The sequence below is a fragment of the Plutella xylostella genome, chromosome 3 (assembly GCF_932276165.1).
Source record: "Plutella xylostella chromosome 3, ilPluXylo3.1, whole genome shotgun sequence".
Taxonomy (NCBI): Eukaryota; Metazoa; Arthropoda; class Insecta; order Lepidoptera; family Plutellidae; genus Plutella; species Plutella xylostella.
The window spans coordinates 8,217,616-8,242,071 of NC_063983.1; the positions used below are offsets into that span (position 1 = coordinate 8,217,616).

The 24,456-nt window shown below is 37.3% G+C and overlaps 2 protein-coding genes across 2 annotated transcripts; both read right to left on the reverse strand.

The window, feature by feature from the left end:
* Positions 1-274: 274 nt before the first annotated feature.
* Positions 275-17,554, reverse strand: LOC119693548 (low density lipoprotein receptor adapter protein 1). Its single transcript, XM_048625196.1, has 6 exons — positions 17,220-17,554; positions 12,209-12,379; positions 2,789-2,894; positions 2,168-2,333; positions 1,777-1,833; positions 275-1,339 (listed from the first exon to the last, which is right to left on the reverse strand). The coding sequence occupies exons 1-6, from the start codon at positions 17,266-17,268 to the stop codon at positions 1,247-1,249; spliced, it is 642 nt and encodes a 213-aa protein (XP_048481153.1). The 5' UTR covers positions 17,269-17,554; the 3' UTR covers positions 275-1,246.
* A 4,047-nt stretch (positions 17,555-21,601) lies between these two features.
* Positions 21,602-23,663, reverse strand: LOC119693547 (inhibitor of growth protein 5). The gene is made up of 2 exons (XM_048625182.1): positions 22,601-23,663; positions 21,602-22,323 (listed from the first exon to the last, which is right to left on the reverse strand). The coding sequence occupies exon 1, from the start codon at positions 23,430-23,432 to the stop codon at positions 22,614-22,616; it is 819 nt and encodes a 272-aa protein (XP_048481139.1). The 5' UTR covers positions 23,433-23,663; the 3' UTR covers positions 21,602-22,323; positions 22,601-22,613.
* Positions 23,664-24,456: the final 793 nt, after the last annotated feature.

The following is a 24,456-nucleotide window of genomic DNA, read 5'->3' on the forward strand; positions in this document are numbered from 1 at the left end:
TACTTACGTAAGGCTGGTAACAGTGTAATTCCGAAATTTATAAGTACCTATGTCCGCCTTTTTCTATACCTGCTGTCTTATTATTATTTATTTTCTAGTGTATTTTACACACAGCAATATAACAATATTACTAAAACGATATTGTAATATAGAAAACTTTTGTACAATAACTATAAATTCAATTTAATTTCTTGTTAATTTTGCCTTATTTAGTAACTAAGTACTTACTACTTTTATTCTGCTTCATTGGGCTCGTGGGAAATGTAAGAAAAAATACAATAATAATTTTTATTATTTACAAAATACAAGATCAAGTGTTGCAACAGTATCTAATTATAAGATACCTACCTAATTAAGTCATCCAGTACTTAGTTACTTAATGTTTCATTTGCTTGATATTCTGCAAAAAACAAATTATTCACCAACTTACTTGTACTACTTAGGCTACTACGCTTAATTAGTGATAAAGAAGCAAATTATCACCATTCCATAAAAATCTAGTTTTTGAATACCCAAGCAGTTTAATGTTAAAAAACTTAACACCTTTTATACCTTAAATTTACTGTTAATTAATTTTTAAATTTTATAGCACCGTTTTAATTAACGTTAATTTTTTAATTTTATATAATTATCACCCGTGAACCAACTTTTCAAATCAGTCAATTATTTATTTTTTATATAAAAATGGCACTTGATAAATTCATTACATTATCATGACTTAAAATTAACTTAATACATAATCACACCTATCCACTTACATCTATTATACTTAACATAGAAAGAGAGATTATACCTTAAGGGTAAATGAATTATTAGCCTCAATAAACTTTACATTTATACTTAACTATGTATTGTGTGTTTTCGAAAAATATTTAAATTGGAAGCAATAATTCCCTCATTGCAATTGCAATTTATAACTATGGCATTTTCCAAATCGACAAAGTTAGGTGGCTTTCCAGCTTTCATAAATTTTATGTACGGACTACTGAACAAAGTACCTAAATGAAAACAGTATAGGTACCTAAATAGCTTGTATAATAATTATGAATAGAATGTAAAAAATCTACATAGTCTAACTCTGAAACCTATCGAATGCAATCTAAAAAGACCTAAGAACGGAACGTTCATAAGTTTTATACTTAACTTAAAACAGCTGCTACGTAGCTTTTCAGAGCAACTCCTCATCTCTACCTACTACTCTGGGTTACTTATTATATCTTAATCTTAAAGTACCTATTCAATATAATTATGCGAAGGTGACGAGCGGCGCGAGCCCCTGCCACTGCTCCGTGTCCGCCGCCTCGTCCGCCTCCTCCTCGTCGTCGTCGGGGAATCGAACCTGGAACCACCAATGTATTAGATATTAGTCTGGTAGGTCAGCGCAGGATAGAAATTAAAAGTTACTGTAAATATAAACCATATACCCGATATGGGTTGTTGGGACAGATGATGAAATAGTTGGTTTCTCGTTATAATGATACGTAGTGCACTGGTATCTATTTCAAGGGTGATCTATGATACTGTTGTAATCCAACTAATATTATAAATGCGAAAGTTTGTGAGTACCTACATATGTGTGTGTGTATGTTTGTTACTTCTTCACGTCAATTGGTATGGAGTTTCACGAAATTTGGTATGGAGTTAGCTGACACTCTAACTATTAACTAGTATTAACATATTACAGGCTACTTTTTATTGCGGTATTCTCACGGGAATACTTTTAAGGGCGAAACGAAGCTAGCGATAACAGTAGATAGTAATTGATAAAATGCTCACCCAGGGTGCTAGACGCTTGGAGCCAGATAGGGAGCTCGCCTGACTTGCTTGCCAAGACTGAAAGTAAATAAAATGACATTAATTTAAAGATGTTGTCTAAAACAATGAACAGTAATTGTCATACACAGGCCTAACACAGCTGACTACCATGCAGCTTTTATGAAGAATTAATCCCTGGCCTTCTTCTGCCACCGGCCACAGACTGCCATCCTCTAACAATTTCTGCCATATTTGTAAGGAACTGTGACTTGCAGAGGGCAGAGCACAGCATTCCTTGTTTATGAGAGACTTATGTCGACAACCGACATCATTTATTGATGGCTGATAAAGCTAAAAAGGAGTCGAAATAGGAAAGTGTATAGACGAGGTCCTTCACAAGGAAACAACCCACCTGATAAGCATCATTAAACGCATGCGCCAGCGCCAGCGCAAGCGCACGCGCGTAGCGGCGGCGGCTGCAAACGAACACATGGGCGGTGTGGCTGTCCCCCCGCGCGCCCCCCTCCACCACCGCGAACACGCGAGCGTTGGCCGCGTCCGCTGAGCAGAATGAGATCCTGGGGGGAGAAGAATGAGAAATAAGAAGAAGACTAAAAAGCTCCACGTTCTGCAGCTTCTTGTTAGGCGCTGGAATCGATCTTAAGATCTGGAATCCGACTTAAGATACCAGGAGTATAGAACACGTGAGCCGTGTCGTTATTTCCGTCATCCCGCTACTACACCGGATACTCGCGCTTTCATTCGGCACGTCAGAAGGAGATCCTGGGAAAGGGAAGAGAACATTCTAGAATGTCTCTGAAGGTCTCACCGGTAGATGGAATCGATCTTAAGATCTGGAATCCGTATAAAGGTACTGGTAGCTCACATGCTCTGTACTCCTGGGAGTACAGAGCATGTGAGCCGTGTCGTTGTCTCTTTCACCCCGCTACTCATTACATACTCGCACGTCAGAACGAGATCCTGGGTCGCAGGGAAGGAAGATGAGGTTCTAGTATGTGCCTGAAGGTCTCACCGGTAGATGGAGACGCTGAGCACGTTGTCGCGGGTGTCGGCGTCCGTCACTACGACGCCCCTCGGACTGATGTCCAGTTCCACCTTCTGCAGCTTCTTGTTGGACGCTGGAATAGAGGAGAGAAATCATATTAGATTCATAATCATCATGACCCATCATGTCTCCACTGCTGGGGCACGGGTCTCCAATGAATGAAGGGTTTTAGGCCTCGTCCACCACGCTGGCCTAGTGCGGGTTAGATTGTATTGTATTTAATCCCATATTTAATTTAATACTACAGTACCTAATAAAATAATGTACCTATGTAAGTTAAGTATCCTTTAATACCATAGGTAAGTTTAAAGCCCTAAACCTCGAGTGGTTACTAATCCTAGAATTCAATGCCTAGGCATTGAGTTATTAGGTTATTACCTAGGTCGTTATATGTAGATAGTGCTTTGCTAAACCACAAGCTCCTTGGTAATTTAATGCTGGTAGAACACATTAGAATATAAATCAAGGTAAATGTGCAGTATAGGCCTAAATAGGCAAAGTATAAAATTATAATATAACTCAAGGTAAATGGTTAAGTACGTAAGTAGATAATTTGGTAAACGTAAAATTTATAAACCTTTTCAAAACAGAAAATGCGAGCGTTGTTACGGCAGTTGGTATAAATCAAACTGCTTACAAAAACCACCGCAAAGTGAAGCATGCAAGTTTCTACATGAAATACCATTACTACGTAGTTTACCAATTAACATTCTGATTAATACATTCTTCTTAGCGTGAACTCCTGACTAAGCTGCTGGACTAGGGGTTGCCACTAGGTTTATCCGAAACTCTTAACTCTCCGAACGCAGGCTGCCCAGAGTCCAAAAGCCCTCATCGCCACTACAGAGGAAACGAAAGACCGTAGCAAACACTCACATTATTATACCGACCGTTGTCGTAAGATTCTAAAGACGGAAGCACCGAAATGCAAGATTGCATCTAGAAACTTAGCGCCTTAAGAAACAAAAGCGTACTTATGTAAAAACTAAAGACAACTACTTACATGTACTTAGCGCATTCTGCAGTGCGTCTTAAGAAACAAAAGACACACGCAAAGAAACAAAAGACAGCCACTGACATTTAGCGTTGACCCGTGCGGCGCGCACGGCGGCGGCGGTGGCGGGCGCGGAGGCGGCGCGGCCCACGGGCACGGCGCCCGCGTAGCGCACCTCGGAGCGCGCCGCCGCCCCCGACCCGCGCCGCCAGCCCCGCCCGCCCGTAGTGGGAGACCCATGTACCGGCGTCATAAGGATCTAAATACGGAAGCAATGAAACAAAAGACAACAGCTACTTACTTAAATAACGCGTTCACCAGCGCTTCTTAAGAAACAAAAGACAGTTAGAAGCATAGTAAGAAAAGACAGCTCACTACTTACATGTAGCGCATGCTACAGCGCGTCTTAGGAAACAAAAGACGCATGTAAAAACAAAAGACAGCTACTTACATGTAGCGCATTCTTCATCGCGTCATAAGAAACAAAAGACAGACGCATTTATGCAGCCCATTTTAAAGAAACAAATGACAGCAGCAAAGAAACAAAAGACAGCCACTCACATTTAGCGTTGACCCGTGCGGCGCGCACGGCGGCGGCGGTGGCGGGCGCGGAGGCGGCCCGGCCCACGGGCACGGCGCCCGCGTAGCGCACCTCGGAGCGCGCCGCCCCCCCGACCCGCGCCGCCAGCCCCGCCCGACCTAGTGGGAGACCCATATACCGTCCTTATGAGAATCTAAAGATGGAAGTAACACAAGACAGCTTCTAGTTACTTACATGTAGCGTTCTCGAGCGCGTCTTAAGAAACAAAAGGCAGACACATAGAAACAAAAGACAGCACATGTATTGTTCTGCAGCGCGTCTTAAGAAACAAAAGACGCATGTAGAAACAAAAAAGACAGCCACTCACATTTAGCGTTGACCCGTGCGGCGCGCACGGCGGCGGCGGTGGCGGGCGCGGAGGCGGCGCGGCCCACGGGCACGGCGCCCGCGTAGCGCACCTCGGAGCGCGCCGCCGCCCCCGACTCGCGCCGCCAGCCCCGCCCGACCGTAGTGGGAGACCCATATACCGTCGATGTAAGAATCTAAAGACGGAGGCAATGAAACAAAAGGCTGCCGCTACTTACTCACATTTTGTAGCGTTCTCCAGCGCGACATAAGAAACAAAAGACAGACGTATTATAAAAACAAAAGGCACCTACTTACTTACTAACTACCTACTTACTTACTTATTAAGGAGCCATATCAACAGCTGTAATAATAATACAATTTTAAAAGACTTTTATAAACAATACAATAAAACATTAAAAAGATGCATCATATCCTCAAAAAAAATGTATCATGCAAAAGAATTCGACGAATCAAAAAATAAAACAAAAACTATGTGGAAAATAATTAAACGAGTCACTTCATCAAAATCTCAAACCGGATTTACTGTAAACAATATGAAACTTAAAGTAAACGATAAAGTAACTGAATCTCCAGAATTAGTGTCCAACTGTTTTAACAAATACTTTATGTCTGTGGGAGAGGCCCCGAGCCCGGCGGCGGCGGCGGGCTCGCCTGCACCCCCGCACTCGCCTGCCTCCCCGCGCGCCCCCGTGCCCCCGCGCGCTGCTCCATCTTCACTCCACTCCATGTTCTTGCACCCAGTTACCGAAACAGAGATTCTCAAAATAATAAACAGCCTAGGTAATAAAAACACATCTGGTGATGACGAAATTCCGTCCACACTTCTTAAAAGCTGCGCTGATATTCTGAAATACCCCCTTACACGGTTAATAAACCAATCATTTAAAGAAGGAATTTTCCCTGAAAAATTAAAAATTGCTAAGATCATACCAATACCTAAAAACAAAAGGAGAAAAGATACAGACCCGGATAAATTCAGGCCCATTGCACTTCTCTCAGTCATATCAAAAATTTATGAAAAAGCCATGACTAATAAACTAAATACCTTCCTGAAAAAAAATAATCTTCTTCATAAAAATCAACACGGGTTTAGAAAACGACATTCAACTACACTAGCTGTGTATAAATACATGCAAGAAATATACAACTACTTGAATGAAAAGAAATATGCCATAGGACTTTTGCTAGATCTATCTAAAGCATATGATAAGGTGTCACACAAAATACTACTTAGTAAATTATACGATTCAGGAGTGCGTGGAATAGCCCACGACTGGTTCCGTTCCTATCTCAAAAACCGACAACAATACGTTCAGATACAACATACCGACCTCCACGCCCAACGAATAAAAACAATAAAATCTACTACCGGCATAACCAACTGTTCAATACCACAAGGAAGTTTCCTAGGATGCATTCTCTTTCTTGTTTACATAAATGACCTAAGTACCTAACCATATTAAAACCCATAATATACTTTTTGCTGACGATATATCAATACTACTCCAAAGTTCCACAGAAGATGACTGCAACAAACAATTAAAAGACATTTTTCACCAAACTAAAAATTGGCTAGACTGTCACAACCTGGAAATTAACATCCTAAAAACAAAAATGATCCAATTTAGGCCATACCAAAAAGCTCCTATAGATCTGCAACTGGGCAGTTCTTCTTTTTAACCTACATAAATTAGTCTCCATCAGTTGTGAAGAAAAAATCATGAGTTTTACAAATATTTATTTATTTATTTATATTTCAGCGTGCATTGTACTAAAAACACAACGGCTGTGCACGTTTACAAAAATATAAATTTATATTTTTGTATTTAAAATTACGTTACAGAGTGGTAAATCCGCGTGACAGAGGAGTATTTCATACGAATCTTGGCTGTCTCCCGCCACTTCATCCTGCGCATATTCGATAATGTTACAAAAAATATATATGACAACATAAAATATAAAAAATTATTTAAACTCCAGAAGATATTACCTATTTAGTAAAACAAAATATATATTTTTAAATGATTTCTGAAATATTTAAAAAAATTGTTGAAAATTTGTCTCTTACTACCTAATGTTTTAGTAGTAACATTCTGTCACGTAGGTTGCCATTTAAAATATTTGTTTGAGCCACTCGTCCTTATTGCCATCGATCTGAGTTTAAGGTCTCCTTTTCCCCTTGGTAAGATTTCCCCTTTGAGATCCAGACACCGCGTATCGGCCACCCGCAAAGTGTGACAGGAGGTGCGTGTGTTTATTCGGCGACAGCTTCGTCACGTAGGTAATTGTTAAAATAAAATACAATGAAATTATTATTTTGTTATTTACTCATTGGTAATAACAATTACTTTGAAATCAACATGTGAATATTACACTTTATATTACTGTTTAAATGCTAATCGACTTTGCAACACATTTTACCCCTCTGTCACACGACAAATCTGTCACATTCTTACCAAACACTCCAACCTGAGAATATTCATCAAAGAAAAATTGAAGAGAAACTACACGTTTTGGTTAAAGTACGAAGCGAAAGGAACGTCCAATACACTTGCGCTTCATTAATAAAAAGTTTCGTTAGTGAAAAAGCTAATTTCGTGCTATTGTTCTCAAGAACAGACGATGAATGTGGTAGACTGTTTAATATGGTGGAGAATGATTTATCGGATGTTTGATGATAACATTAAAGTCCTTCCAGCTTCTAAGGTAATTAAAAAAGGAAAGAGTATTTTTTTCAAGTTCTAAGAGCCACTGCTGTATTTTCGAAATATGGCTGATTAAAACTTTAACAAATTACGTAATTTTCATTATGTTACTTAAATTTTAGGTTGCCGAAAATATTAATTGTGCAGATAAACATTATTTTATGTAGTTGGAACAAATTTGTCCTTTAAGTTCCTGAAATACGGATATTTCACTCTCCAGAGGTTCTCAAGTGTGATTTCATTAGTTATACAAATAATAAAGATATCTCCAGTAAATTTTTTGACTAACTTGAAACCATAATGATTTATATGTAAGTTACTAAATTATTATTTTTAAATAAAACTGTTTTATTCCAAAACGCTGCCGCATATTTAATAGAATAACAACTATGTCACATCGTTTACCACTCTGTAACGATTGGTGTCTCCTGGTAGTCAACTTATTTTTGGTCGTTTATATGTTATGTTATAAATAGTGCAACTTTGGAAAAATCATATTAAATTTAGTCATTGATGTTAACGTCTATGCTGTTAATTTTTTACTGTAATTAGTAGCGAAAAAATATTTATAGCGAAAACAAGCTTCATTTTAGCTGAAATTGTGACAGAGTGGTAATAACTACTTAATAAATATTTTGTTATTACTAAAAATCCATTCTTTCATATTTTTTCTAAAATGGTATTTTGTTTATTAACATATCAAAAAAGTTTCATTTTAATCGACGAAGACTATTTCGTTAAAATAAAATAAAAGATTCTGTGACGAAGGTGTAATTTTCTTTGCCTTATCCACGTATTATGTTCTGAAAATATTGAAAAAATACTTAAACTTCGCGGCCAACCACCTTTTTCGATAGAATAGAAATGTAGCTATCATAAAAATTATAAGAGTTCACCAAAAAGCTAAAGTTATTTTTTTCAAATGCGGGATAATTTTTTATCCATTATGTAGGTTAAAAAGAAGAACTGCCCAACTAACTAATATATCCTCAATAATCCTAAACTACAATGTCCTCAATAATCCTTCTGCTCCCCACTACTTACGGTGCAAGTTCACCTACTTGTGCTCCCACGGCCGTGCTTTGCGATCACAGGAGAATAAGATGCTGAGTGTACCGTCACATAATAGTGCCACCTACAGAGATTCATTCGCGATTAAAGCGGTGAATCTATGGAATGCATTGCCTATGGATGTAAGATTATCATCATCACCTAACGCATTTAAAAATAATTTGAAAAGATATTATTTCACGACCTTAGGTTGGTAGAAATTTATAGGTAGGTAGTTAGTATAAATTTATTTATTTTAGTATATATCTATTTATAATATATATTATTAATTGTGTAAATATATATTTATTATAGATAATTTGTATATATGATTCTAAAATATGTACCTACTTTATGTGTAAATATTAGAAAATTGGTTTTGTTAGATACTTTTGTATACAACAATAAATTTAGTTATTAAGAGTTTAGCCACTTGTGTCCTTACCTCCAGGGTTGACTGGAAGAGATCGCGTTGAGGCGATAAGTCCGCCCTTGTATACTAGTCTAGTTTAATTCTCTCCATTTTTTTTTTACTGTTATACCTATGTATATTGTATACAATAAAGTGTTTAAATAAATAATATAGAGAAAGTCAACACATTTAAGTTATTAGGCATACATTTAGATACTCATTTAAACTGGAAATGTCACGTACAAATAATTAAAAGCAAATTGTCCCAAGTCCCAATTCATCTATTCCCTAGGTATACTAAAAGTTAACACCAACATAAACACTGCTCTCACAGCATACTATGCATGTGGGAGTGGAACAGAACGCAAGATGAAGGATGTAACCATGACGACGAATAACAGAGAGAGAAAAAGACGTAAAGACGAAAAGACGATGTCGATATTTCTTTGATTTTATTTTAACCGTGTAAATAAATGTGGATTAAATACTACCATCTTATCTAATTCCTACAAATTGGGGGCTCGTTGGGATAATAAATATAAGAAATATCGGAGATGACGGCGCAAAAAAGACGATGAAGAAGACAGAACGGCAAGCGGCAGGAGGCCATTTTTGAAAATAACACGAATGACAGCGAAAAATTTTCAATAAAATTTTTCTTCGCTTCAACGACGACTTCGGGTCTGAGCATCTACCAACCTAAGACGAAAAGACGTAACGAAGACGATAGGAAGATGCCCAGGACGACGACGACGGAGGAAGGCGCGGAGAGAAGTGGAACATCACGACCGCTGATATACACGGAGGAAATGGTACGCAAATTCAGTGGGCAGGACCAGACCGATTCCGCAGCACGGTGGGCGCAAGAAGTCGATGACAACGCCGAGATCTTCGGGTGGACAGAGTTGCAGCGGCTGATCGTGGGGCGCAGGTCACTGACGGGTACGGCGGCACTCTGGCTTCGATCGGAAAGACCCTTTAAGATGCTGTAGACTCTAAGACCATTAACGAGATGATGAGCAGCAGAAAGAAGAAGCCTGATGAAAGTTGCTTGGAATATTTTTATATTATGAAAGAGTTGGGTAAACGAGGGAAGATGGATGATTATGTTACCATCAAATATATAGTGGACGGTATAGTGGACCATGAGCTAAACAAAGTGATGTTACACAGTGCCACGTCATATTCAGAGTTGAAAGAGCAACTAAGAATTTATGAAATTGTGAAGGAAAAGACGAAGGGCGAGAGTCAGCATTATGCGTCTATGAGGGTATCGACGGCGCACACTAATAAACGATGCTTTAGCTGTGAAGATTCCAACCATGTCTCAGTGAACTGTCCAAAAAAGCAGATAGGTGCGAAGTGTTTCCGATGTAACGAATTTGGGCATATCTCAACCGCATGCCCTGAAGGAGGACAAGTTCAAGGTCAGGCATCAACATCAACAGAAACAACCGATGAAAGCGCTACGGGTGGCATCGCTAACTTCAATACGGATTCAAGACGAACGATGTTCACGGTGGGAACAGGCGATGGCAGCGCTACGACGGACTTCATGACGGGCTCACGAGAGAGCAGCGGAAACGGAAATCAAAAGATGTCGGTAATGTCAATCAGGATAGAGAAGGCAGCCACAGACGATGAGCATGAAGAAAAAGACAGCCATAGATACGAATCATGCGAAGAAGAACTGAGTGAAAATCAAAAAGTGTCAATGTCAAAGAGCAACTGTCAAGACGTTGTAAACAAACAAGATTTACAGAATGTAAGGGAGAAACGGATGGACATCTGCGAAAACTCTGTAAGTAAGTTTATTGATAACGGAAGTGACGATAACCTAATTGGAGACGATGTGTATTCCCAGATACGGATTGTAAAAAACGACGATGACATGAAGATTACGAGAGATATAACGAGGATGATGTTAAAGTTAAGAAATCAAGTGGGAACGAGGCGAAGAAGGGTAAGAAGGCGAGTGACACATGAGAGAAGAAAGATAAGAAGAGAAGCGATACACGAGATAAAAAAGATGAAAAGAAAGAGGGAAAAGAAGATGAAACGCAAGAAGACAAGAAAGAAGAAAAGAAAGGAAGTGATACTGGGGGAAAGAAAGATAAAATAGATGATGAACGAACGATGACGAATGTGTGTGTTTTAAGTTGTAATGCCGTATTTGTTTATTATTATTATTATTAGTTAAGGTGTAAATATCGTTTAAGTTGTTTTTAAATGCACATGCTGAGGGCAGCATGTATGCAGGATGGCCGAGTGTGGGAGTGGAACAGAACGCAAGATGAAGGATGTAACCATGACGACGAATAACAGAGAGAGAAAAAGAGGTAAAGACGAAAAGAGGATGTCGATATTTCTTTGATTTTATTTTAACCGTGTAAATAAATGTGGATTAAATACTACCATCTTATCTAATTCCTACATGCATATGCAAATGCATGGTTAAGTTATGGCGTCATTCTATGGGGTGATAGTGTAGACGTACATGACCTATTTGTTCTACAAAAAAGATGTCTCCGGATCATAGCAAATCTTCAAAACACAACTAGCTGTAAACCATTTTTCATCAAACATAAAATACTTTCACTACCCTCATTATATATCTTCGAAATAGCCAAGTTTGTAAGGAACAATATGCAGTTATTCAAACAGGTAAACGAAGTCCATAAAATTAACACTAGGAACAAAAATCAACTATCAGTGCCACAATCTAATATGCAAATTTTTAACAATAGCCCATATTTTAAATGCATCAAAATCTATAATAAACTTCCAACCTTCATTAAATCTGAATTAAACTATAGTAAATTCACTTCCAAATTAAAAACTCTACTAACACAGAAATGCTATTACTCAGTAAATGAATACCTACTTGAAAATTTAAATAACTAACTATAAATACCTATATCTTTATTATGAAAAAATTGTTTATTGATTCTATTATTACTTACTTCATGTTAAAGATTGTAATATTACGAATGTTAAAATTTTATATAGATTTTATATCTTTATTATGTAAGCAAATACCTAAAAATTTGTTACTTTGTACTTAGAATATTATTACCTAGATATAAGAATTCAACTTGCTATGCTATGGGCACTATGTTAAGGACCATGTGTACATAATATTAAGACCAATGTAAAACTTACATAGTTGCAATAAATATATTACTATTACTACATTTTAGCGTTCTGCAGGGCGTCTTTAGAAACAAAAGACGCATGTAAAAACAAAAGACAGCTAACTACTTACATGTTTAAGAAACAAAAGACAGACGCAAAGAAACAAAAGACAGCCACTCACATTTAGCGTTGACCCGTGCGGCGCGCACGGCGGCGGCGGTGGCGGGCGCGGAGGCGGCGCGGCCCACGGGCACGGCGCCCGCGTAGCGCACCTCGGAGCGCGCCGCCGCGCCCGACTCGCGCCACCAGCCCTCCCCCTCGTGCTCTGCCAGCGCCCACTCTTCGCATAGCTCTGGGGAGGGAGATTGGTGGATGTAAAGGCAAAAAGTTTAGGTTATAGGTAAACAAAAATATTACTGCCCGCTGCACCGACGACTTTAAGCAGGTAGTTGGTAGTGGCTGGATAAGGCCGAGGACGAAGTGTTGTGGCGCTCCCGGGGAGTAGAGGCCTATGTCCAGCAGTGGATGATTATTGGCTGATAATGATGATAATGACACAAATATTGAGGACAAGCAGTTGCCCGCGAGCTCCGAAGATAGTATTCCCATGGGAATTCTGGCACCACCCAAATAAGTACAAACGAGAGAACCTCCCGAACCCGATAATATATGTAAGTGTAAGTAAGTACCTACCTACTAAAGTATTTTACAATGTAGCTAGCATCGTAGCATCGCACAATATGACTTACTTAAGTTTAAAAACCTCTTTAATCACTGACCTACATAATAAAAATAGTGATAATATTTCAATAAGCTCACTGTTGCAAGTTCTACGAACTGGCTTTAATGTTTAGTTGAAAAAACTTATAAGCATTATGAAATTTATGTTGATTATTATTTTGTTTGTGGCTTCAGTACCAATAAGAAATATTATTAATTATATTATAGGTCATTAATTATAGTCAGAGGTGACTCCCAAGCAAGCCACCCGTTTTTCGTCACAGAGAAAAAGCACTATGGAATTAGTGGTATTTTATTATATCCATGACAAGCGCACGCGCATCGTAAACTTCAGCTTTAATGTTTTCTCTGAAAAATACCCACTATGGTAAGTAAGTATCGACCTATGACCTACTTCGTACCTACAAATAAAACCTGACCCTCAGAGTGACAAGTGACAATGCTACCTGTGAGGGTAAGTTTTCTTTGCCTCAAACATTACCTACCTCAGTAAATATCTACGGACAGTCTGATAAGTATAGGTATATAATATACTACCAACTAGGAACACTCAATATTCCTCAGATGTAAATGTCGGTACCAGCCGGTACCACATGGCCAATGGTCATCAATCAAACTTCAATCCGCGCCCGCTCTCCCCTGATCGTAGCGGCGGCGGCGGGGTAACAACCGCTCTGATAAATACTTTTTTCCTCCATTCATTACTGAGATAATTGTAAATTATTCATTATTAGCCTTTTACCGGTACTTTATACAACAGTGTATCCGTTTGTTTTGATTGTTTGTACGCATTTATTGTATTATTTTTATAAATTAACATGTTTGGAATCAGCAAACTATTTTTCAGTCTGTTTCACTTTTAAACCCTTGAAAGATAAATAAGTTTTTGATTTGACACTGGATCGGTTATAGTTATAATTTACGAAAGCTCTACTATCCTAATCCTCCTAACTTAATATTATAAATGCGAAAGTAACTGTGTCTGTCTGTCTGTCTGTCTGTCTGTTACTCTTTCACGCCAAAACTACTGAACGGATTTGAATGAAATTTTGTATGCAGATAGTCTAGACCCTGAGAAAGAACATAGGCTACTTTTTATCCCGGAATTCCCGCGGGAAAACTTTTTAAGGCGAAGCGAAGCGCGCGGGAACAGCTATGTATAATATAGATCACACATTGTGTATACATAGGTACATATACAGGACCTCCTGCTGACTCCTGATCAGCGGATATAAAATATAGTTTGATTATTTGATACCCAGATCTAAGACTACTTGGTGTCGCCACAGTGATAATCGAGCGAGTGCTAGCAGGTACCTACATGAAACATGAATAATCGGCAATTTTCTAGACCCTGCACCGTGTTATTAGGGACCGCCATTATACATAGCTGTTCCTAGACCAGTCTTGCAAATGGTTTGATACGTTTAGCTGACTAAATGTAGCCTAGGTATACCTAGTCATACCTCAGATTTCTATTTAAAAATCTAACATTGGTCTTTTGACAATTGTAGCTTATAGTAAGTAGGTATATACTGATATTACGTAATTTAAAAAAATCTGTTTTTCAGCTGAAAAATACTTGGTACAAATTCTGATAGATTTCCCTGTAGAACTATTAATCATTTATCTACGAGTTGCATGGTAGGCCACTATGTACTTATAGGTTTAATGTATTTAACTAAGTGGCGCCACCAAACTAGCTCTAATGTAAGCGGAGTTAATGTATACTTGATCTAGTCAATGATAGTTGACAAATTGACCCGACACCCTTTCACCAGTTTTATAATGATGTTAAGTTTATCTCGTTTATATCCAATTATAATCACGAGCTAATAGGGTGGTTATCTGATGCAACGTTTAATTTGAAATAACTTTAACTATCGTGCAAATCTACGTTTTATACCTGATTGGTTGTGTGGAAAGTTGTAAAAAATATATAATCATCAGCCAATAGTCATCCATTGCTGGACATAGGCCTCTCCCAAGGAGCGCCACAACACTCGGTCCTCGGCCTTCCTCATCCAACCACTACCCGCCACCCGCCTAAGGTCGTCAGTCCAGCGGGCAGGAGGGCGTCCCACGCTGCGTTTGCCTGTTCGTGGTCTCCACTCGAGAACTCGTCTACCCCAACGGTTATCGGTTCTTCGGCAGATATGACCAGCCCACTGCCACTTCAGCTTGCATATTTTGACAGCTATGTCGGTAACCTTAGTCCTCTGACGGATAACCTCATTTCTGATACGATCCATCAGAGAAACCCCAAGCATAGCTCTCTCCATAGCTCGCTGAGCGACTTTAAATCGGTGGACCAGTCCTACCGTCAGTGTCCACGTCTCCATTGATACCCAAATAATTTAATTAACCCTTTCTACGAGCGCTAACTCCACAAGCGAGACACAATATATTTTTAATTGTATCTGATTTCACGGGACTCAATTAAGCTGAACTACGCAATATGTAAATAAACAAACCCCGAAATAGACTAACTTGAACTCCCAACATGACCCAAAATCATTGACACATTTCGTCCACAACTGATAAGCCATTTCGCTCCCGTGTCGGTACCACCCCGTCTCATCTTCTCAGACCTTTGCTGCCCTGGTCTCGCCTTATCTTCAGATACTACGCCTAATATTAACTCTTGCCCCAGATGGACTATCATACGCACTGTCTGGCCTAGATAAAGGCGAATGTCGGGAAATAGCTACGCAAATGCCACTATTCGCGAGATAAAAGACACTTGTTTGCAAATATTGTGCACGTATGTTAGTTAGCGCTGGTACTGTTGCGTCAGTTATGTTTGCAATCTAACAATCTATAAATTTGTGTCTATGGCTATCTACGTTGTTTTGTCAATAGACTGGTTAACTTATTGTTTAATTCAGGGGTTAAACAATATACCCAACAGCTGCCTTAACTGTGGCGTCAATGAATTTATAATCGAAGTTTTTAATAACTACCTCCACTATAAATACCTATGTGTGCCATAGGTTGTTTGGAAGAGATCGGAGAGGACAATTTTTCTTGGTACTTAAGTATACAAATAAATTGTACATCTCTATCTATCTTCAGGTACCTACCTAGAGGTACTGTAGCAGCTATGACTGTGTAATATGTGTGTGTACGAATTTAGAAAAAGGGATGGCTCAAGTTGTGCTGATCATACTTCATCTACAATGAAAGGAAACCCTTAAGAAAACTTAAGCTTTTCCACGTTGAGTACTTATAGAAACTTTCATCAGATCAGCAAGGAACAAGTTCGCTCATACATGTGGGTCAAATGAAAGCTCCGTAAGCCGTCCCGACACATCGTTATTCGCACTGCGTTAACATTCCTAAGCTGCATTCGCTAGCCGCCGCAAAAACTACGTCTACCTACAACTTAGCGGAAAATGGCCGATGGAAGCGATACAACGGGTTGACAAGTTCAGAAACTCGAGCTGGTGGGTTTTTTATCGTAGTCTGATCCGGATCTGCTGGCGAGAGCTCCTAATTCCGTAGTAATTAGAGAGAAAACTGCAGCCGAGCTGGATTCAGACGTCTATTTCAGAACGCAGCGAGGCGCTTTCCGCGATACAGCGCTGCCAACTTGAGAACGTTTACTTAATTAAGACGTAAAAGTTTAAGGCGGGAATTTTCTAGGAGTAGAGCAAAACTTTTCAAACTTTTTTTGGCGGATATAATTATCTTGCGATGATGTAAATTTTCACAATTTTGTATTTTATAAAATAGGTGTTAGAAACTGAATAGCAGTAGCATTCAAAATTTAAATTGTGCGCAAACTGTAAATCCAACCGTTATGAGACTGAAGACTGACTCGATCAATCCACAAATAGGTACCTACCTAAATAATAGCCGCTTTTTAGTTAAGTAGTACTAGTAGTAGGTACCTAGATATTTAGATCTACCTACAACAACATTTATATGACCCATAAATTTAAATCTTACCACCGTCCACCATAAATATATAGTTACTTAACTAAGTAAATAGTTAGGTCATAGACATAGACTAAAGGTACAGTCAACAATAGGAGGTAGGGTAGGTACTATGTACCTTACCTACTTACTGCTACAATGGAAGAGCAAGATATTTCATGTGACATTTCTTTATTTACTTAATTGATTGTTGTGTACCGCGCCTTCAATATAGCTGACCGCTTCTATCTACCTAAGCTGTACTCGGGTCGTTTCTTTGCTGCAACATAGATCGTGGTCGGAAACATCCAATATTTATTATTCTAACGAGCATTGTAAATTTTCGACTGAGTTTTACGGTCATCTTCAGTGAATCGTAGTAGTCTTTTATACCTATGCACAAGTTTGTAAAGGTTGACTTTATGCTACATTTTACTTAAAATATTACCTACTAATTTATAGAGAATTATGGTAGTATTTAGTTATAAATAGGTACTTAAGTACCTATTAATTTAAAATTAACTTCAACTTACTCTTGTGTTTGGAGTGAGTTTTCCACATTTTCCTCAGGAGCGTAGTCATTTTCCGTTTAAGTATTTACTACAAACGAATACGGAACAAAAACAAAAGAAACTAAATAATTTTAAATTAAAACTTTCATAAACAAACTGTTCTAAAATTTTACCGCCAATTTCTTTTTCTTTTTTACGGACAGGCAACTATTCTCGCGAGATGTCTTTGATTGACTGCAGCGCGCGGTCGGTGGGCTGGCTGCTTCGTGATTGCAACCCTCCGCCTGGGACATAGCCGTATGAAACGCGTTATCAATCAAACCACATATAAGTACTTACCTATAAATAGACATGAAATAGACCTAACCGTGCACAACGTATACTACACATTCTATTAAATGGGTACTAGGTACCTCAGATAGGTACTGTTTTTTGTTTGTGAGTACATCGGCATCGGTTATCTGTGTTCTGTGTTTCATTAATGTTTGTCAAACTTATTTTTCCCGCCCAAACTAACACTAAACGAGTGCAATGATGCAAAACGCTGCAAATCAACATCATATTCTGATGCAATAAGGGCACAGCAAGTTCTCAGCAAACGCACTTCCCACCATAATTTCACCAATACTGGTTTAGGTTCAAGGTCCCTCTTCCAAGAAAACACTACTTTTTTCTCCCGGTAATTTCATACCTACATTACCTTTAAATTTCGAACAAAAACGTTGAATGTGATTATTGCACGAACTTTGTTTTTAACCGACTTCAAAAAAAGGAGGAGGTTCTCAATTCGTCGGGATCTTTTTTTTTTTTTTTTTTTTATATATTTTTTTATGTATGTTCACCGATTACTCCGCCGTTTATGAACCGATTTTGAAAATTCTTTTTTTGTTGTATTGGGTTGAGCTCCCAGGTGGTCCCATTTTTTTTTCAGAATTTTATCTCACCCCCAAGGGTGGGTAAAGGGGTAAAAACAGGGTATGAATTTCCATTTTGGGCACATATTAACCGATTCTAATGAAATTAAGAACGTAAATATAGTTCTTATAACAAAAAAATATGATGGTGACCTTGAGCTGATCTGATGATGGAAACGGAAGGCAGTCAGGGGAACTCCTCAACGGTATATAGCAACTACTTCGTGTTTAGGCTTGAATGATTCGTATTGATTAGTAGGACTTTTTGGTATCATTTGCACCTTACTTTTGATTGAAAATTATTACAAATAAACTAAAAACTATTAAATAAAATAATAATTAAAAAAATTAAAAAACCGACTTCAAAAAACCACTAAAATGTAAGAAATAATTTAAGGCTTACACAAATTCTACTCGTATGAGACAGTACAAATATACCTAAGCAGGAACTGTTCTTTTTTGATGTTGGTGCGGTGACAAAGTAATCTGAAGAAATATGGCACCAACTTCAAAAAAGAACAGTTCCTGCTTAGGTATATTTGTACTGTCTCATACGAGTAGAATTTGTGTAAGCCTTAAATTATTTCTTACATTTTAGTGGTTTTTTGAAGTCGGTTTTTTAATTTTTTTAATTATTATTTTATTTAATAGTTTTTAGTTTATTTGTAATAATTTTCAATCAAAAGTAACCTTAAATTATTTCTTACATTTTAGTGGTTTTTTGAAGTCGGTTTTTTATATCACACATAAAAAGTTTTAAGGAAGTAATTATGTATGTCTGTAATAATAAATCAAAGTGAGTGCATTAATTAATATGTAACAAACACGATAATAATAAAAAGGGTAAACTAAGTGAGCAAAATAAAAATATTGATCTTAGTTATTTTTAAATTTAATAAAAATTGCAATAACAAAACAGTAATTATTTACTATTTGATACAATACATAGGTACCAAAGTTAGTCTTAAATTATTTGACTTACTTAAGTACCGAGGTATATTTTGAGTAAGTACCATCGTAACATTAACCATACTTATATTACCTACGAAACTGTTTTCTATAATTTACCTATTCATAGGTAAAACTTATTGCTTTTACATCTTAAATATTCGGTATAAATGTACCGAATATTGTAATAACTATGTCTAGTGAATATGTATTACAGTTGGTAATGAAAACATACCTACAAATTATTGTTGGTATTTAAATCATAAATTTCATGATTCTTTCATAAAATTATAAACTAAAAAGCCCATTTTATTTCTAACATTGGTATTACAATTCACACAATTATAAGATACCTATATATAATTTTTGAATCATTTAAAATTATAAAACAACTAATCTAAGGTGATCTTACTTTCGGCCGCGTATGTACGAAACCAGAGGCACTTTCTTGTGATGGCTACGTAAGTAGATACATTTTTATTTACTGGAAGCATTTTGGAAGTCCATTCCATAATTATTAAATTTATTTTCGTGGTGGTTAATTTGAATACACTTTCTCTAGTGTACTTAATTAAATATTGGCTTAATTCATAATTATTTTTATAACAGAAAATCGTTCAGGCGGTATAATTTTCAAAGTTTACCTGTGCAGCGCTTGAAACTTCATAATTTTATAGGCACATAAAATATAAATATTTCTTAGTCGCTCTACGTGTAGGTACATTTCTAAAACTAAGTACTATTAAACATTTATATTACATAAGCTAATCCGCTTAATAGATTGGTTTTCTATTTAAATATACATTTAATAAAGGCAAATGCATAACCACATAGGTAAATTTACAAGACAGCAGAATGTCATCTAAAGCTGGGTCCACATTTGTAGCCATTTCGCGTAGACTCGGTCATGATTGCTTGATTTACGCAATATTTATTAGAATATTTGTCTCCAAACTAGCGATCCTTAAACGCGAACACTGAGAAAAACGAGAATACTACAAATGTGGATCTGGCTTTAGTAAGTCTCAGCTCAATAAGGAAACACGACTAATTTTCCTGGCAATCTTCCATTTCGTGAATTTACCTATATACAATTCAGTAATTAAAGCCCAACTAGAAAAATAAGAAACCAGGATACCCCCAAGATTGGAGACACAATCTTGGGGGTATAACAACTCTGAAATTACATGGGGTGTCTTAAATTTCTAGTAGGGCTTATGATCTCTCTGTTGACATTGCAGAACATTCCATATCTTTCACGAATACACTATGGTGTATTTTGTTTGGGAAGACATCTCAGAAGAGGTTTCTCAAGTGGATGCTACCCTTTTTTAACAAGCCGTCTTCCAAGAGGCCTTCCCAAATTAAATACACTGTAATACAGATGAAAAAGTAAGTCGGGCACTGGAAGGCACCTAAAATTTTCAAGTTTTAAAATTTTACTCCAATTAGACTGAGCTGAACTTACAAATTTAAAGTACTTAGTGCCCGACGTATTTTTCAATCCTGTTAAAGAATTGTTATTGCATATTTGAGCGGCATAAAATATTAATAGTGAACTCCAAATTAAAAATAACAATACATAATTATTTCTGAACAGTCTTGATATTTTTTTCCTTCATAACATGCTTTATAACGTTTTTCAAATGTGTTTATAGCACCAATGTTTGGTGTTATTTGCGAGTTTTACTATATCTACTACTAGTCCATAGTGTTTTTTCATATAGAGTGGAATTATATCAGTTAACTGCCCCTCGTTGGCAGGGCAATAACATACTGCACAACTTTTAATATGGAACCAACTCTGAAATGGTGAAAAAAAACAGCTGCTCCATACATTACATAATTATGTTTACGTATTTAACCTTGGTGTAGACTGTTCTTTTTATTAATTACTATTTCAGAGTGGTTCTGAAAAGAAAAGTTAATCAGTATGAAAATGTCACCCTATATGTTTTAACATAAATTCAGTTTACCTAATAGTTATAACATAGGTACTTGCACACAATGCAATGATTTGGCCATACAATCACGGTACTTAGGTACTCTAGAACTAACAATAATTTTTACTAAAATTATTTGAGAATTATCCGTAAATTATTATGCTTTCATGAATGTAACTTAACATACTGCCATCAAAAACACTTTTTTTTTCAATTGTATTTTTTTAACTTAACAATCTTTATTTTGGTTTAATTCAGGCCAAAGTAGTATGATTATAGACTTGATTATAAGCATTATTACATGGAAAGTAAAATAATAAGCTGTTTGTATGAGTTTAAGGGTAATCCGAAAAGTGCCTGTCGATTGGCTATAAATATGGCGCTGTTAGTTTATCGACGTCGATAATAGACCCGCGCCGCGTATGCTGACATGGAAAGTTCGACAGCATGTTTACATTGAAGAAACATGAAACATCAGTTGGCACCTTAATATGTCTTAAGATTGGTGAAATATTTTAATAAATTTCTTATGAATCCACTATTACATTGTATTATAATTATAAAACTTCATTTATAAACAAATTCCATCAAAACAAATCATAAGACGTGACTTACACTATATCTAACAGTTCATATATTAGCATTTTTTTAAATAATATTCTTTCTCATTTTGTCACTAAGCTCACTACACTTCATGAGGTCCATTGAGGAATACCTTTGTATTATAATAGTAGCCGGGTCTCACTGTGTAGGGGGAATTTGTCAAAGGACAGTGAATTATGAAAACTTTGTAACAGTTTTACATTTGAGTCATTTTACTCATTACAATAAATATTTATATTAATTTATACTTAATCCCAATATATTTCATAAAAAAGCTATAAGTGGGTATGTTAATTCAGAGGTTTTCCACTCAGGACCAGAGTATATGTAATATTATGTGTAACTTATTCCATGGCTAGCATTTTAATAATATAGACATTCTGCATACTACATAAGTAAACAGGTTACTTTTTATATATTACTTAAATTGCCTACATTATTGCAGTATTTCTCAATTTCAATATAATTTTAAATATAATTGGTCATCTTTTATCTTTACATTTCAGAAATTACAAATTTATCAACATATTAATGGGGATTGTATTGTAATTTTTGCTATATTTTGTTTCACATAAATAGTCCACAGACGGAGTGCTTATTACCTGTTATTGTGAAAAGCTGTAATAGTGGACTTTTTATGTGAAATATGTTACACACTATGTAATTTAATAAGTCACTTCTTTGAGTTATTGACAGTCTTTTCTGTTTTGACAACAGTACCCGTATCATGAAAATTCGAGCTAACGAATAGAATCGAATGCGAGTGCGACTATTGTCAACTTGACAGCACTTTCGAACACTTTTTACCTTTCGAATGAGTTTCGAAAAGAATGACCACAGAGTACATAATATTATTCTGACAATGACCTATGGAATGATAGCTGTCAAACTTTCGCAAATCTATACACCGCCATTTTGTTGTTGACAGGTTGACAGCACTTTCGAATAGACTATCGAATAGAATATGCTGCGGTTTTTCGTAATACGGGTACAGGTTTAGGTGCGGATCATTTCTTCTTTCTGTCCTGCGTACACTTGGGACAGTACCACTTGCCTTTTGGCTTAATTTTGAGGTCAACACATGCAAAGTGGAACCACTCTATAGGACAGTCAGGATTGTCACACCCAATCATCTCACCGTAAGACACTTGATGGCAAAGGCAATAGGTTGGCTCATTAGGGTCCACAGGCATATCTAGCACGTCACTGGGGTGGGCCATTCCCGCTACAGAGTCTAAATCAGCATTCTCCTCCTGCTCAATCACTGCATTTGCTATTGAATTGGCTCCCTTGCGAGATGTCTTCTTCTTCTTGACTACTGTAGTGACAGTGTCATCCTCGCTGGAAGCACCAGCTCTCTTCTTTTTGCTAGCTGTAGCAGCTGACTTTTCATTGCCTTTGTGCCTCTTTCGGCCTTTCTTCACAGTGGTGCTGGCCGTCTCCTGCTCGGCGGCGGCCTGCTGGGCGGCGCGGGCACTCATCACTTTCTCCTGTATCTCGGACTCGAACCGCGCAAGGTCGGAGTCAAGGCGACGGATATGTTTATCTACTAACTCATAAGTCTGGATTGCGAGTTGCACTTTGTCGTCGCCATACTCCTTGGCCTTGTTGAACAAACCTTGGATCGTATTTACCTTCTCTTTCTTCTCTTCCTCATCCATTTTGGGAATATTCGGGAGCAATTCGTCTGCCATAAGGTCAATGGTTCTCATGAGCCCGTGCGCGCGGTCGTCCAGGTCCCGCATCAGTTTGAAGTTCCGCTGCAGCTCTATCGGCAGGTGCTGGAGACTGTCAAGGTAATGCTCCAAGTACAGGGCTGAAGTCATGGTGAAATGTTTTGTAATAACGACTCTCACTAAAACGAAAGAACTTTCCACCAGAATAAAACGAGTTAAAAGAAATGATATGAACTAACTCGAATAACATAAGTAAATCACATTATCAGGGTATTTTAAGTGAACTCATTCAAATTATTCTCACACCAAATTTAGGACAAAAATTAAGAACAAGTGACAATTTTTACAATCAAATCAATTTTTTTCCAATGGCGAGTGAAGCGCGGGGAGTTAACGTTCCAAGTTTAACAATTACAATATATAACGCCGTTTTTTTATTTTTATTTATTGATTTGACAGTACTTTTATTAATTTATATCAATATAAACAGATATCATTAAAAATTTCAAATATGAATTACGGATAAGAAGAACCATTTGAGTGATTTAGTAGTTATGTTCAGATTATTTATTTGAGTGAAATGGAATACATGGCTTCACGTTTCATTTCACTGTAATATTTATTCAAAGTTTAATGTTCACGTACAATGCATTGCAAACACCGGAACGTGTAGGTTTTGTTAAAATCACAGAATAATACGTAGTTACTGTGGTTGTCTTCCCCATAAGATTATTATTCTGGGGCAGTATCTCTATTTAGTCTGTGTTCTGGGGTCGTAAAAGAATAGGGGTATAATGGGATAGCGCCTCCACTCCGATCAGTAGTGGTAGTTTCAGTAGTTTGTAGTTGGTCTGAGACTCCGATACAGCCGGGCTATTATCTAACTCGGTTGTCAAACTAACTAATGTGACCTTTTCATTATAGTCTGTTTTTTTTATCTCAGATACTAATTCTGAACGGTTCATCAACAGTCGATTGTCCCGACCCGATTTATTTTCTGTATGCGACCCGACGTATTGGTCTATTATAGGCAGGACAACACTGCTGATGAACCGTTTAGAATCTAGTATCTGAGATAAACAAACATACTTAAGAGAAGTACCTACTTATGTTCCTTGCATGTGGCGCTGCACACATATAACTCATATTGTTGTACAACTTAGTTCGATGAATG

Bases quoted from the DNA above. Each gene is read 5' to 3' on its own strand.
- LOC119693547 (XM_048625182.1), bottom strand. From the start codon at position 23,432: ATGACTTCAGCCCTGTACTTGGAGCATTACCTTGACAGTCTCCAGCAC.
- LOC119693548 (XM_048625196.1), bottom strand. From the start codon at position 17,268: ATGACTACGCTCCTGAGGAAAATGTGGAAAACTCACTCCAAACACAAG. The intron at 12,380-17,219 runs GTAAGTTGAAGT...CTCCCTCCCCAG, and splicing joins AACTCACTCCAAACACAAGA to AGCTATGCGAAGAGTGGGCG. The intron at 2,334-2,788 runs GTGAGACCTTCA...TTCTCCCCCCAG, and splicing joins CTCAGCGTCTCCATCTACCG to GATCTCATTCTGCTCAGCGG.